This window comes from Dama dama, chromosome 24 (genome assembly GCF_033118175.1).
Source record: "Dama dama isolate Ldn47 chromosome 24, ASM3311817v1, whole genome shotgun sequence".
Classification (NCBI taxonomy): domain Eukaryota; kingdom Metazoa; phylum Chordata; class Mammalia; order Artiodactyla; family Cervidae; genus Dama; species Dama dama.
The window spans coordinates 31,058,420-31,072,423 of NC_083704.1; the positions used below are offsets into that span (position 1 = coordinate 31,058,420).

The 14,004-nt window shown below is 37.2% G+C and overlaps 1 protein-coding gene across 1 annotated transcript in view; it reads right to left on the minus strand.

The window, feature by feature from the left end:
• Positions 1-285: 285 nt before the first annotated feature.
• CHL1 (cell adhesion molecule L1 like) overlaps positions 286-14,004 on the minus strand; it is a 219,151-nt gene continuing 205,432 nt past the window's right edge. Inside the window, exons 25-29 of the mRNA XM_061128058.1 lie at positions 9,752-9,931; positions 6,372-6,533; positions 5,656-5,787; positions 3,583-3,655; positions 286-715 (exon numbers count right to left, since the gene is read on the minus strand). Of these exons, the coding sequence (XP_060984041.1) occupies positions 499-715; positions 3,583-3,655; positions 5,656-5,787; positions 6,372-6,533; positions 9,752-9,931 (764 nt within the window). The 3' untranslated portion in view covers positions 286-498. The remainder of the gene's footprint in view (positions 716-3,582; positions 3,656-5,655; positions 5,788-6,371; positions 6,534-9,751; positions 9,932-14,004) is intronic.

Consider the following 14,004-nt stretch of genomic DNA (forward strand, 5'->3'; position numbering starts at 1 on the left):
GAAGTGTTATTTAATAAGACATTCATATTCCTCTTTACAGCTTAAATAACCAGGTGGCTTACCATCTTTTAACCTGTCATGAAATGAAGTCCCGGACAGTTCTCCGAGACTGAGTACACATGTGCATATGCAGAAAACCCAGAAGGCAGCAACATCTATGCAAACACAGTGAAGAGTGGAACCAGGCAGGTACGCATTTCACCGGATAGAGACTTTGGATTCAGTTGAGGTGAACCTAAATACAGGATTTGTTTTCGTGGTTTGCATTTTGAGCATCTGAAAAAAAAAAAAAAAAAAAAAAAACTACAGGCCTATAGTGGTAGGTATTTTCACTTTTTCAAGGCAGTGCTCTTTTTCTTAACAGAGTTGCAGGATGTTTGAATTCTGGGTGAAAGCTTCTGCCAGAATGTTTCTATTCTATAAGGAAGTTCTTGTTCCCTTGAACAGTTAAATCTGGAAGGTTGGTATGAACCACTGGTTTGTTGCCACGCGCTCTGTTTATGCTCGGAGTGGAAACGTTGCGGTGGAACTTCCATTGCTTTCCACAGACCCTTTCTCCTTAGAGCCAGCATAGGCACCAATAAAAGAGCCATCCTCGTTGAAGAGACCGTGGTCACCTTCTCCGTACTCCACTAAGCTGTCGGCACTCTCTGTGGCCGGCATATCCCTGGTAAGGGACCGAAGGCTGCCTTTGAGAGGTTTTTCGTCACTGTCACTAGAAAATCAAAAAGAATAGTTTGACAAAATCTGAGATATTCATGAAATTCAAGACTCATGCTAAAATGCTAATAGGTTTTGAAATTTTCCAGACAGTCATGTTAGAACTGAAGACAGATCCTAAATGACCCTTTCATAATGAAATGTTTAGAAAGACATTACCAGTTTGTGTTATGCTGAATAACAGAAAGTTTTCTGTTATTCACAACACTCCTGCTTCCCTTTAAAACTGAGACATGCAGATATTCAATCTGCTTACGTACATAGAGAACAAAAGTGATTTCCTTCACTTTCAGGAACTTTTAGAACTCCTGGTCATCAAAGCTTGATATCTGCCCTCTACCTTTGATCCTCTATATTTTTCCAGATCCTTCCAAAAATGTCTCTCTCATCCAGTTTAATCAATCGAATTCTGTTTCTTGTAACCGAAGAACTTCAATACAGTTATAAACTCAGGGTTGTTAAATTAGAAAAAGAATAGCTGGCATTTTTAGAACAGGAACTCTACAACTATCCTGCATTTATGCTCTGAGTTTCATTCTTCAACAAATCCAACTCTAAGTTAGTAAACTGTCTTTCAAATGATAGTTTTCTTAATTTCTAGCTGAGGATTTTTTTTTTAAATACTAACTTCGATCACATAATAAAGCTGTGTACCAAATTAGAAGATTTTATAAAATTCTAAGAAGGAAAAATTGGGGGAAAATGTAATTAGCACATGATGAGCACTTTATAGAATGGGCTAGTAGCTGGTGGTGTCCATCAAGTCATTCCATTATCTCAATTTTTCTAGAAGCAGGGCAGGATGGTACTTCACTGCCCTCTGTTAGGCGGTGCCGTATGATTTGTTTCGGCCAAAGAAAAGTCAGCAGGGGTGACGTGTCACTTTAGAGCTGGTGCTCCACGCGCCATACTCCAGTTCCACTGCTGTGGTCACCCGGCATCCTCACCTACCAGCTGTGCTCCTCACTGACCAAGACGGCCAGAGCCATCTCTGGTGCACACAGGGATGGGGACACACAACGTGAGAAAGAAAAATATCTGGAGTTGTTTTCACTAGCAGCATAACTCAGATTGCCCTGACTCTAACAATAACTATTTCCCGACCTAGGATGCTCCAGTTACAAAAACAAATAAGAAGAAAACTAAAAGACCAAATGTGGCATACCAGGCAACGGGATAGCGAAGAAACTATTACCAGAAGCTGGAAAGATGAGAATTCACGTATGTTACTGTCCCCTGGAATAATCTTCCTGATAAACACGTAGTTTTGAGGAAAGGTGATGAAAACTATTAACTACTCTAAACTAGATGCCAGGTGAAATAGTGCAGGGGGTGGTGTTATCTGTCTTTTTAGAGCAGCCGCAAAACATGAGGGAATGAGTTTTGAATAAGGCATGTCTTCAGTGTTTTTCCTTATAAAATTGAACAAGTAATATGTCTTTCAAAAGCATTTTAAACCGTTGCCATAGATCCTCAAGGACCCTTGCCTTGTGGGATTTGAGGCACAGTTTTCTAGTTTGTAAAAATTTTAAAAGTTTTCTTTCTCCCTCCTTTCACCCTTTAATGTTCCTTTTCCTAGAAAGTATCTGAAGTCATTTACCAAAAAATATCAAAGTATAAAGAGTATTTACTAAATAGAGGAAAGAAAAATAAGCACAGAGCCGAGGAGAGCTTACCATGAGGTTCAGAGGTACATCAGTTAATGTGTGTGTGTGTGTGCACGCACATGTGCGTGCTTAGCCTCTGAATCGTGTCTGATTCTTTTGCAACACCCATGGACTGTAGCTCGCCAGGCTCCTCTGTCCATGGAATTTTCCAGGCGAGAATACAGGAATGGGTTGTCATTTCCTTCTCCAGGGGATCCTTCCAACCTGGGGACTGAACCCACATCTCCTGCATTGGCAGGCAGATTCTTTACCATCTGAGCAAGCTGGGAAGCCCCCATAAGTTAATGCAGGATAGCTAATGAGAATATTCCATATCTTTGTTTATAATGATGGATCCAGGGCAGGGGCCAGTCAGAGCCAACGAGTCTGCTCTGTAATATGGATCCTGTTCTTGTGTGCTAATGATCATATATGCTTGGAAGCTGCCAGAGCCCCTGACTGAAAACAGCAGTGTCCTCAACAAGAACAGGTAAGTAAAGAAGAGGGTGATGGAAAGGTGCAGATGCGCAGTGACAGCGAGAGAGTGAGAAGGATAACACCCCCTCCAGAGGCACTTAGCTCCTACCAGATTTCTTCCGTCTCTCCCATTTTGGCACACTTGTATAAGTTTGGTCGAGGGGTTAAGAGTGACACAATCTTTTTCATCCTTTAAAGGCTGTCTTAACCTTCTTCGGATGAACTCTTAGCAGAGCTCATCTTAGGAATAATTGCTCTCTTTTTTGCTCCTATTCTCTTTTACAATCATTTGCATAGATAATCCCCCCCCCACACACAGACTAGGTTCATCTTGAGGACATGGTTTGTGACTTAATCACCTTTGTAGGTACACAAAATACATGTTTATGGGTATACACTGAATACAACCTGAGTTTACCATGGCTACGGTGAGGAGTGACTATGAGATATTTTACCTGTTTTATATAGATAATCTCTAAATAAGAAATATTGTCATTTGCATAACACGTTTCAAGGAAAGTGTCCTAGCACACAGAGTCTACCTAGATAGCAACCAAATGTCTGTGTGAGGAGGTATGAGGTGTAACTGCTATCAATCATTTGTATCACTATTCTTTATAGGGGTGTTAAAATGTAGTCCTGTAAGCTTTAAGGAGAAATGAAAATATAAAAAAAGCAAGTTTATTTAACGTGATGGATATATGCTTTGATACATTTTTAAATGGAGTGTAATGTTTACCTGTATTCTCCAAAGGTTTCATCTTTTGCTGACTGAACTTCAGGGTCTGGATGAAGATCCTCCTTTTCTTTCACTAAAAAAAAAAACAAAACACAAACAGGTGGAGGAGTAATACGAGTCATTTTTAAAGACCTAGATCTTCAAAGCACTGTTAATAAGTTGAGTGTTTTGTATTTGTACCCATTCACTCATGTTTTACCTCTTTGTTATCAGAGTTACAGCCTGGTGCAGTTACACATGAATTTAGTATTATGTGGGCAACGTGTCTCAATGAAAGAGTCAAACCTAGTTAGTCTCTTAATGAAGACCAAATTACTGTATGTACATTTTACTATGCTAAACTTTTTGAAAATGCCATTGGCTGGTATCAGATCTATGTTGTTAACCTAAAGAACTAAAAAGGCGATCATTTGATTGTTCTCTTCTTACTCCAAACTGCCTCAATAATCTATTCAAGTCTATAATACCATAGGTTAAATTAGATTTATTCTAAACAGTGGGAGATAGAAGACAAAGATTGTTGCCTCACTGAGCTCAGACAACTCGAACTAAAATCCCTTGTCATGTCACCTTTTACTACTTACTTGCAGAGAGATGAGAATTTCTCTTGGTTTTCCTACAGTGTGAAATGCTGACTTGTGTTTAAGAGCACAATTTGAAGAAACTCCTTCAGAATTTGGATAAGGTAACACTTCACAAAGGGCAGTTTGTTGCATATATTCAAAGGGAAATGCTGTGTCTCTTTACAGTTTTCAGTTACTTACCTAGAATATCCATTAGTCATTGAAACTCTAATTCATAAGAATTCAGTCTTCACAAGAAAAGAGGTATAATTGCATAAGCATTCTATGTAATGTTACAACAATTTAGTAATTATTCTCTGGTTTGATTGTTCAATATACCTAATGGGCTCCCCAAAACATATACTAGATGAATCAGAAGCCAGTAAAGAATTTCATACTGATCTGATCAACAACAAACAAATAGCACTGGGATGTAAATCTTTCCCCCTCTATAAAAGCATCATGAATACTCAGAAAAAATAATAGTAACAACAAAATATGTATATATCTAAAAAGATAAAATACATTTGAAAACTGAATGAAGTTAAAGCCAGCTATTACTAGCATGATTTTTATTTATACTTTATGTACCATTAATTCAAGAGGTATTATACCTGATATATATCAGAGGAATAAGGGATGAATTCCCAGAAATGGTTAAGTTAACACAGTTGACTAGTGAAGCCACTACTATTAGAATGTACTAGTGCAAAATATCTCTGGGTCATGAATTTGTAGAGGCATACTATTAAAATATATGTGTGTGATTTAGTAAGTCTCCCTAACATCTGTGATATTTTACAGATAGAAAATAGAAGCATGGAAGTATTATATGCCTCACTAAAGCTTATTTTATATACTAGAAATGAATACTTCATTTAAAAAAGATGAAATACTTTCATTCATAAAACAAGTAACTACCTAGAAATAATTTTCTTGACCATACATATACCCTTTGGTTAGTTAATAGAAAAAATTTCTTTTCCTTTCAGTACACTATATAACTAATGTATATATAGTATATATACATTATACTATCATTATACTATAGTATATTTCTATAGTATATATATATCATTATATAGTATATTATATAGTATATATACTATAGTATATCTACCATTATACTATCATTATATATACAGTATAACTAATGTACTAATATAAATATACTTTAATGTGTAATTAAAACAATTGAAGATGTCTCTTACGAAGGTCTAGAAATTAAATGTGAAGTGTGAAAGTGTTAATTGCTCAGTCGGGTCTGAGTCTTTGCAAGCCCATGGACTGTAGCCCGCCAGGTTCCTCGGTCTATGGGATTCTCCAGGCAAGAATACTGGAGTGGGTTGCCATTTCCTTCTCCGGGGGGGGTCTTCCCAACCCTGGAAATAAACCCAGGTCTCCTGCATTCCAGGCAGATTCTTTACCGTCTAAGCTACCTAGGATGTCCTAAGCAGGTAAGTAGAATTTACTTAGTAGAATTTAAAGTCACAGTAAGAAACAACTTTACCTGAGTACTTCCCACCTCTGTTCCTCTTCACGAAGCAAACAGTTAACAATATTAGTGTGAGCAGAGCAACTGCACACATCAGCCCGATAAACCAGCCTTGAGTGGAGATGTCCTCGTACAGACCAGCATATTCTGTTGCACAAAGAGAAGGCACGCTGAGTACTGGAAACAGTCTTTGAAACTAAGCCCCTCTTGGGAACACTAAACATCATTTTTAAACATACAAAATAGCATCCCTTTTGTCCTTGGAGTGGCCCTAGAGGGTATGTGATTTGCAGTACAGTTCATCAGGAGAATCCTGATAAATTGTTAATTCATTGCATTTGATTCTGAGGATGAAAACCAAAGAGAAACAGTAGAGACAGATCAAGATAAGCAGAGTAGCAGCAACAAGCAAGCAAAAGCAGCCTTGGTTACATGCAGATTGCCAAGGAGACTCTGGGGGTTTCTTTTGGTTTTTGTTATGAATACATGTTAATTAGCTGCAGACATTTTTAGGCAACTACTCTGGTAAAAAAAATTAAGAGGTAAGTCTGGATGTTGGTGAGACATTTTTCCTTTCGATAATTTTAAAACGCTGTGCCAAAACAAATTGAAATATGGTTTTCACAGCTAACGTACTTCGTATTTTCAGCACAGAAAGTATGTAAAAGTACACCATCTGCAGAGCACCAGTGAAGTGTCTGAACTGGCTCCGAACAGGATCTGTTTCTCACCTGTCCCTCTTGTCTCAATGACATCTTCAAAAATGCTATTGTTAGCAACCCAACTCTTAGTCAAAAGGCGGACTACATGTTCAGCTCCCGGCTCAAATGCCTCTACTGGGTGAATCTTTTGAGTAAGATTTACTCCTTCTGATATCTTCCCGACACTTTTACCTAAGAAATGTACACAGTTAATTCGTATGAATTGTAATCACTGAAAAGCAGGACATGAAAGGTAAAGTACTGTTATTTGAGATGAATAAGAGAGCCATTTGTAGCATTTTTTTTCTCAGTTCTGAATTATCAGAAGATGAAGAAAATGAACATTTCAAGATTTTCTTTTTTAATATGCTGAAATGGAGTAAATGAACTTAATTCGTGTCCTTTAAAAATGATACACTTGTTGATGAAGTGATGCTATAAATTTGCGTGGTCATATAAATGGTTTAAAACCAAACACAGACTTCAAAAAATTATACAATGTCATTTTGTGCAATTTGGACTTTCATAAACCTAGTAGGAACCAGATTTGGAGATTTTGGCTTATAAATGAAAGCATATGGCATTTAAATCTTGACATTACTTCCTTTGCCTTGGTAATTTTCATAAGTATTGATAGAATAGCATAATATGCTCATATACTAAATGTTTGAAATTTCTACAAACTTAAGCTACATCAAAGTACATGTTTGTAGGTTCTTTTAAATGAAACGTATTGAAATTTTTGAAGTGTTTGAGAACTTTACACTTCAAAATAAATGTATGTCAATGTATTAATTGTAGAATATTGTAGCAGATAAAAATATGACAACTATAATTAAAATATACATTTAATTTCTGACATTATAACAAAATATCTACAATAATTTTGCTGTTGATCCATAATGTTGCCAAGAATTAACTTTAATTAACTTTAATGTTTAAAGGCTTTAAGTGAGAATGTGTCACATGTTAAAATTTAGGTATAACTTTTCACCACAGAGTAAAAATTGATTATATAGTTACTGATAACATGAAGATATTAAAAATGGCACCGTGAGAAAAATAAGACCAGTTATATTAGTTGAAGAAAACCTTCCAGACTGAACACTATTGAAACAAAACACAATTAATTTTGCCTTTGAAAAACAGAAATTTAGTGTTCCGTTAAGTAGCACAAGCTTTTGAAAAATAGAGCAAAGTAAGTATTTTAATCCAACCAGTAAAGACACAAAAAAGAATATTTCTGATTAACTCGATTTTTTTCCCCCTTTTAGATTATGGAATGCAAGCCACCTGAAAATCAGAGTGACAACCAGAAAATTATGGGGAAAAAAATGCTTGTGTATCAAATCCCATTCTCTGATTTAATGCCAGATGACCTTAAAATGTGCCATCCAGGCAGAGCAAAGAAAAGAAAGATGCACAGAAACAGATTCCAATTTGCACAAAAGTTAACATTTTTAGAGTATTTAGTGATAGCAAGATGGATATTCTCAATAGAAATATACATTTTTTTTTTCTTTTTCAAAGAGCATGCTGAAATCAAGTGGAAAAGACAGTTTTTTCTGTAAATATGGCAATATAGGCCTATAGAAGAGAATTCAGTGTCAACAGGGGAAGGGGACAGTAGCTGACATTGCAGAATCCTGAAAAAGAGCACAAACATACTAGTAAGAAACACTTTCAAATCATGACATGAGAATGAAGACGCTATCAGATGCTCAAGCACATTAGTTATACATTGAATTTGCAGAAGAGAGTAGCATCATTTATATAGTCACATAAACAGCATTTTCCACCCTCTGAAAACAACTTATTAATGCAACCAGCCCAAATTTGCCAATATTTTCATATATACAAGAATGCAGGACTATTATAAGGTAATTTTGTGATTTTTTTTCTTACATGCTGCTAATCACCAGAAATGGGACTAGCATTTCTGATATATATTATAGTGTTGGTCCTTAAATAAAAGTAACCCTCCCCAGCCCTTAAACTCTGTTTTAGAAAATACTACAGTTGCATATTTAGATCACCACTATTCTGCCTTATTTTCTTGGTGTCAGACACTTGTTAACCATTTGAACTCTTGGCAAATAAAAACCTTTTAGTTACTAAAGTGTTTTCAACCACCATCTTTAAGCCTACCACTTAAAAGTAGGTAAATAAGTTCTTCAGTTCACTTGGTGTCCAATTCATCCTTGGGAACAATTTGAAGTTTTGAGAGAAACTACTTTGGGTATGTATATGTGTGTGTATACATATGTACATATACACATTTCCCCATAAAAGAAAGTTTTGACTATATAGGAACTCTTAGGAAAACATAAGCTCTTCAGTATTTACATTGAGTAGTAACAAAATGAGAGGAAGAAACAAACTGGCAAAGGTCACAGCGTAACCAATTACACAAATACATTCATTTCATAGTGATTCATGAACTTAAGTACACTGCAATATATGTCCTATATAAATGATAGTTCAAGTTTCTTCATTACTATTTTTGCTTTTTTCCCATGGATTCTACCTTTCATTTAATCTAAAATTTGGGAAAGCATCCAGAACAGTGGATACATAGTACATGATACATAAATGACTTGTTTATATTTCCCTTCCTGCTCTCTCCCATTTCCTTTGGCCTGTCTCCAATACCCCTCTAGGTCTCATCAACTTGAACTCTATGCGAGGCCCTCTTTTTTTAAGCTTAAAAGTGTGTATATCCTTTGCCCCAATCCACTTCCCTTTCTTGTTTTACCTTCTTATTTTCTCTCCTAATGCCCCGTTGATAACACAGAAAGCTTAGTAAAAATACTTCTAAAATCATAATTGGAGATATAATTTTGGAAGGGAAATGGCCTGAGTTGTAAAAAAAAAAAAAATAGAAAAGTGAAATTGAATTAGGCAAACTATACAAATGAAACCATAAAGTTATGAGCCATTTTCATGCTAATTACTTGGCATCATCCAGTAGATAGTAAAATAAAATTGATATATGAATCATTGTATAGATGAGTCATGACATGGAGGTGAAATGTGTTAGATCAGTGTTGCAAAATGTCTACCAGTGCAAGAGGCAAACATTTTTCTGGGTGGAAACATTTCCAAAAGAAAAATACCTGCTCTACTAACCTTATGATTTACTTTGTGACCTTATAGCCTCCTAGTTTAATTAAAATTATAGTTCCTGACCTTGTATACACTGAAGCTATAGTTTGATTACTATTGTGCAGAAATCTATAAATTGAGTCAATGTGAACTTTAGAAACAAGAAAAATAAATTCTGTACATCAGTGGAAAACAGAAGGTCAGAGAGATTGAGAGCACAATCATTTCTGATTTATAGTGACTACCATGGCGCCTTCCTTTCAGAGCAGTTTAAAACGCAGCATGTATAAACCTCCTGTACTTACTGGCTTCTCCTAATGTAGCAGTCTCCTCAGTGACTGGTTTCCCACAGCCCTTTGACGTGCAAGCCCTCAGGTAGAATTTGTACTTGGTGGTTGCATTGAGGTTCAAGAGACGCCAGCTGGGCTTTGATGGAGTTGTAATGTTGATATCATTTAGCTCTCCAATTTCATCAGTGTCATTTACTGAAGAAAGAAACATACGTATCAACACCTCAGATTTTGTAGTCTTAACAATTCAAGTTATGTTATGCCTATTTCTGCTTCTATTTATGCTTGTGGCCTGCCGTCTTAATTATTCATAGTTGTCAACTCAATTCTATGAGGTAGATACAATTATTATGACATATTATCCATGGGTAATTTAAGATCTGGCAAGAATAAACACACTGCCTAGATCTAGAGCCACTAACTGGCAAACGAGGATTTGAATCTAAACCACAGCCTTTTAACTCCAAAACCCATGCTCTTAATCACTATGCTACAACCGGACAACCACTCCAGCTTTACCATACCTATTAACAATGATGAGCTTCCCCCCACTAATAAGTTTTCATTGTATCCTTGACGTGTGTGTGTTAGTAGCTTAGTCATGTCTGACTGTTTGCAGCTGTTTGTGGAGTTTAGCCCGCCAGACCCCTCTGCCCATGGGATGTCCCAGGCAAGAATACTGGAGTGGGTTGCTGCCACTCCCTTCTCAGAGGATCTTCCCGACTCAGGGATCGAACCCAGATCTCCTACATTGCAGGCAGATTCTCTACCATCTGAGCTAAGTACTTTTTAAAGTTTTATTGTAAAAATTTGAACAGTGATTTACTGGAGACTTCCATAGTTTCTGATTTAATATGCAGCACTGAACAAGTACTCAGATATAAAGACTCAAGAAACTGATATATTAATGTATTTTAAAATGTCTACTGTATACTTAGCACTATGTAAGGTTGCTGTATGGAAAAATAAGATTTAGATAGTGCCCTTCAAAGAACCTGCAGCACAAGCAAGATCTTGATATTCAAGCAAGAGCACAAAGTGCTATAAGACTACCAACAGAATAATCCGAGATGAAATGGTATGTTCAAGATTGCGCAACCATTAGTGATAAGAAAAGGGCTAGAATAAACACTATTCAAACTTGGTCCAAGAGACCATAAAAATATATTTACTCTTTAACTTAAAAATGCCTTCATTGTAAATACAATGCAATCAGATAAATGGAAATGAAAAATTATGAATCCAAACATAAGGAAAGAAGTAAAATAATCACTCTTGGTAGATTACTTGAGAGCACTCCTGTAAATACCACCAAGTCAATTGAAAAACTACCACAATCAGTGTAAGAATTCAGCAAAGTACATAGAGAGCTCTCAGATACACACTTAACAACTATTTAGAACATATAGCCACAAAAATAGATAAGCTATCTAAGAATATTTCAATTACTTAATAGATAGCTAAAAAGTATAGATATAAATCTAGAGATCTCTTCAAGAAAATGAGAGATACCAAGGGAACATTTCATGCCAAGATGGGCGCAATAAAGGACAGAAATGGTATGGACCTAACAGAAGCAGAAGATATTAAGAACAGGTGGCAAGAATACACAGAAGAACTATACAAAAAAGATCTTCACAACCCAGATAATCACAATGGTGTGCTCACTCACCTAGAGCCAGACATCCTGGAATGCAAAGTCAAGTGGGCCTTAGGAAGCATCACTATGAACAAAGCTAGTGGAGGTGATGGAATTCCTGTTGAGCTATTTCAAATCCTAAAAGATGATGCTGTGAAAGTGCTGCACTCAATATGCCAGCAAGCTTGGAATATTCAGTAGTGGGCCCAGGACTGGAAAAGGCCAGTTTTCATCCCAATCCAAAGACTACCAAAGAATGCTCAAACTACCACACAATTGCACGCATCTCACATGCTAGTTATGTCATGCTTAAAATTCTCCAAGCCAGACTTCAACAGTATGTGAACTGTGAACTTCCAGATGTTCAAGCTGGGTTTAGAAAAGGCAGACAAATCAGAGATCAAATTGCCAACATCCATAGGATCATCAAAAAAGCAAGAGAGTTCCAGAAAAATATCTACTTCTCCTTTATTGACTATGCCAAAGCCTTTGACTGTATGGACCACAACAAACTGTGGAAAATTCTGAAAGAGATGGGAATACCAGACCACCTGACCTGCCCCTTGAGGAATCTGTATGCAGCTCAGAAAGCAACAGTTAGAACTGGACATGGAACAACAGACTGGTTCCAAATCAGGAAAGGAGTACGTCAAGGCTGTAAATTGCTACCGTGCTTATTTAACTTATTTGCAGAGTACATCATGAGAAATGCTGGGCTGGATGAAGCACAAACTGGAATCAAGATTGCCGGGAGTAATATCAATAATCTCAGATATGCAGATGACACCACCCTTATGGCAGAAAATGAAGAAGAACTAAAGAGCCTCTTGATGAAAGGGAAAGAGGAGAGTGAAAAAGTTGACTTAAAGCTCAACATTCAGAAAACTAAGATCATGGCATCTGGTCCCATCACTCCATGGCAAATAGATGGGGAAACAGTGAAAACAGTGACAGACTTTATTTTTTTGGCTCCAAAATCACTGCAGATGGTGACTGAAGTCACGAAATTAAAAGACGCCTGCTCCCTGGAAAAAAAGCTATGACCAACCTAGACAGCATATTAAAAAGCAGAGACATCACTTTGCCAACAAAGATCCATCTAGTCAAGGCTATGGTTTTTCCAGTAGTCCTGTATGGATGTGAGAGTAGGACCATAAAGAAAGCTGAGGACCAAAGAACTGATGCTTTTGAACTGTGGTGTTGGAGAAGACTCCTAAGATTCCCTTGGACTGCAAGGAGATCCAACCAGTCCATCCTAAAGGAGATCAGTCCTGGGTGTTCACTGGAAGGACTGATGCTAAAGCTGAAACTCCAATACTTTGGCCACGTGATGCAAAGAGCTGACTCATGGGAAAAGACCCTGATGTTGGGAAATATTGAAGGCAGGAGGAGAAGGGATGACAGAGGATGAGATGGCTGGATGGTATCACCGATTCAATGCACATGAGTTTGAGTAAACTCCGGGAGTTGGTGATGGACAGGGAGGTCTGGCAGGCTGCAGTACATCAGGTTGCAAAGAGTTGGATGCAACTGAACTGAAGTAAGTATAAAGTCGTTATTTTATTAAAAGTCCCCATATCAGGTAGTACAGTAACCACAGCTATTGTTAATATTTCAGCTTTTTCTCTATATATTCTAAGCACTTGTTTTTAAAATAAGTTTAGATGTTATATACAGTTCAACATGAAGGTAAGAATTTAATATTGAGGTTTTCTATTATTAGAATAAAGATAAGATCTATCTTTACCAAATAAAGTTGACATTGAAAAGTTCTCAAGTGTTTCTTCAGTGCTTCCTACATGTTTGAAATCCAGTTCATGGAATTAAGAGACTTAAAGTCTTCCCTGGCAGCTCAGCTGGTAAAGAATCTGCCTGCAATATGGGAGACCAGGGTTTGATCCCTGGGTTGGGGAGATCCCATGGTGAAGGAAATAGCTACTCACTCCTTATTCTGACCTGGAGAATTCCATGGACCATTCAATGGGGTTGCAAAGAATCAGACAACATGACTGAGCAACTTTCACTTTCAAGAGCTCAGCATCTGGAATGGCTGAGCTGGGTTTCAATCTTTTCGTAACACTTGTTTTACTGCATGGCTCTTTGTAAGTGAATCCTATATACTTCTCATCCATAAAGTAGTGATGGTACATACTTCATAGACTTCCTGTTTTCATGAAAAATGAAGGGAGAGTACCTAATTTTTACTGATCCTGCTAACTAACCAATACTCAAAAATGCCAAACCACTGCCTCTATTAGGGTTATGCCTGTACCTGTTTAATCGTTGGTCCTCAAAGCAGAACAGAAGCTCAAGCTGATACCTGACCTGAACTGCTGCAAGCCTTGGAGGGATTGATGGCTGTTCAGGGTTATGGGTTATGATCCAGTTGACCTATGCAAGCAGTGTAGACTGGGCTTCCATAGACCTGATGTTTCTGCTGTTTAGGAATTCATGCCTTCGAAGTTTAACATTTTCCTATGAGCTCAGTCCCCTAATCTCCATGTTGAGCTGATACTTAGATTTGAAGACTGTAACAGGTGGGAGGTGCTATGATTGAAATAATCCGCTTTCATCTAAACACGTTGTTTTTAACTTCATGGCACAGCAGCACATGGGGAGAGCCTGTAGG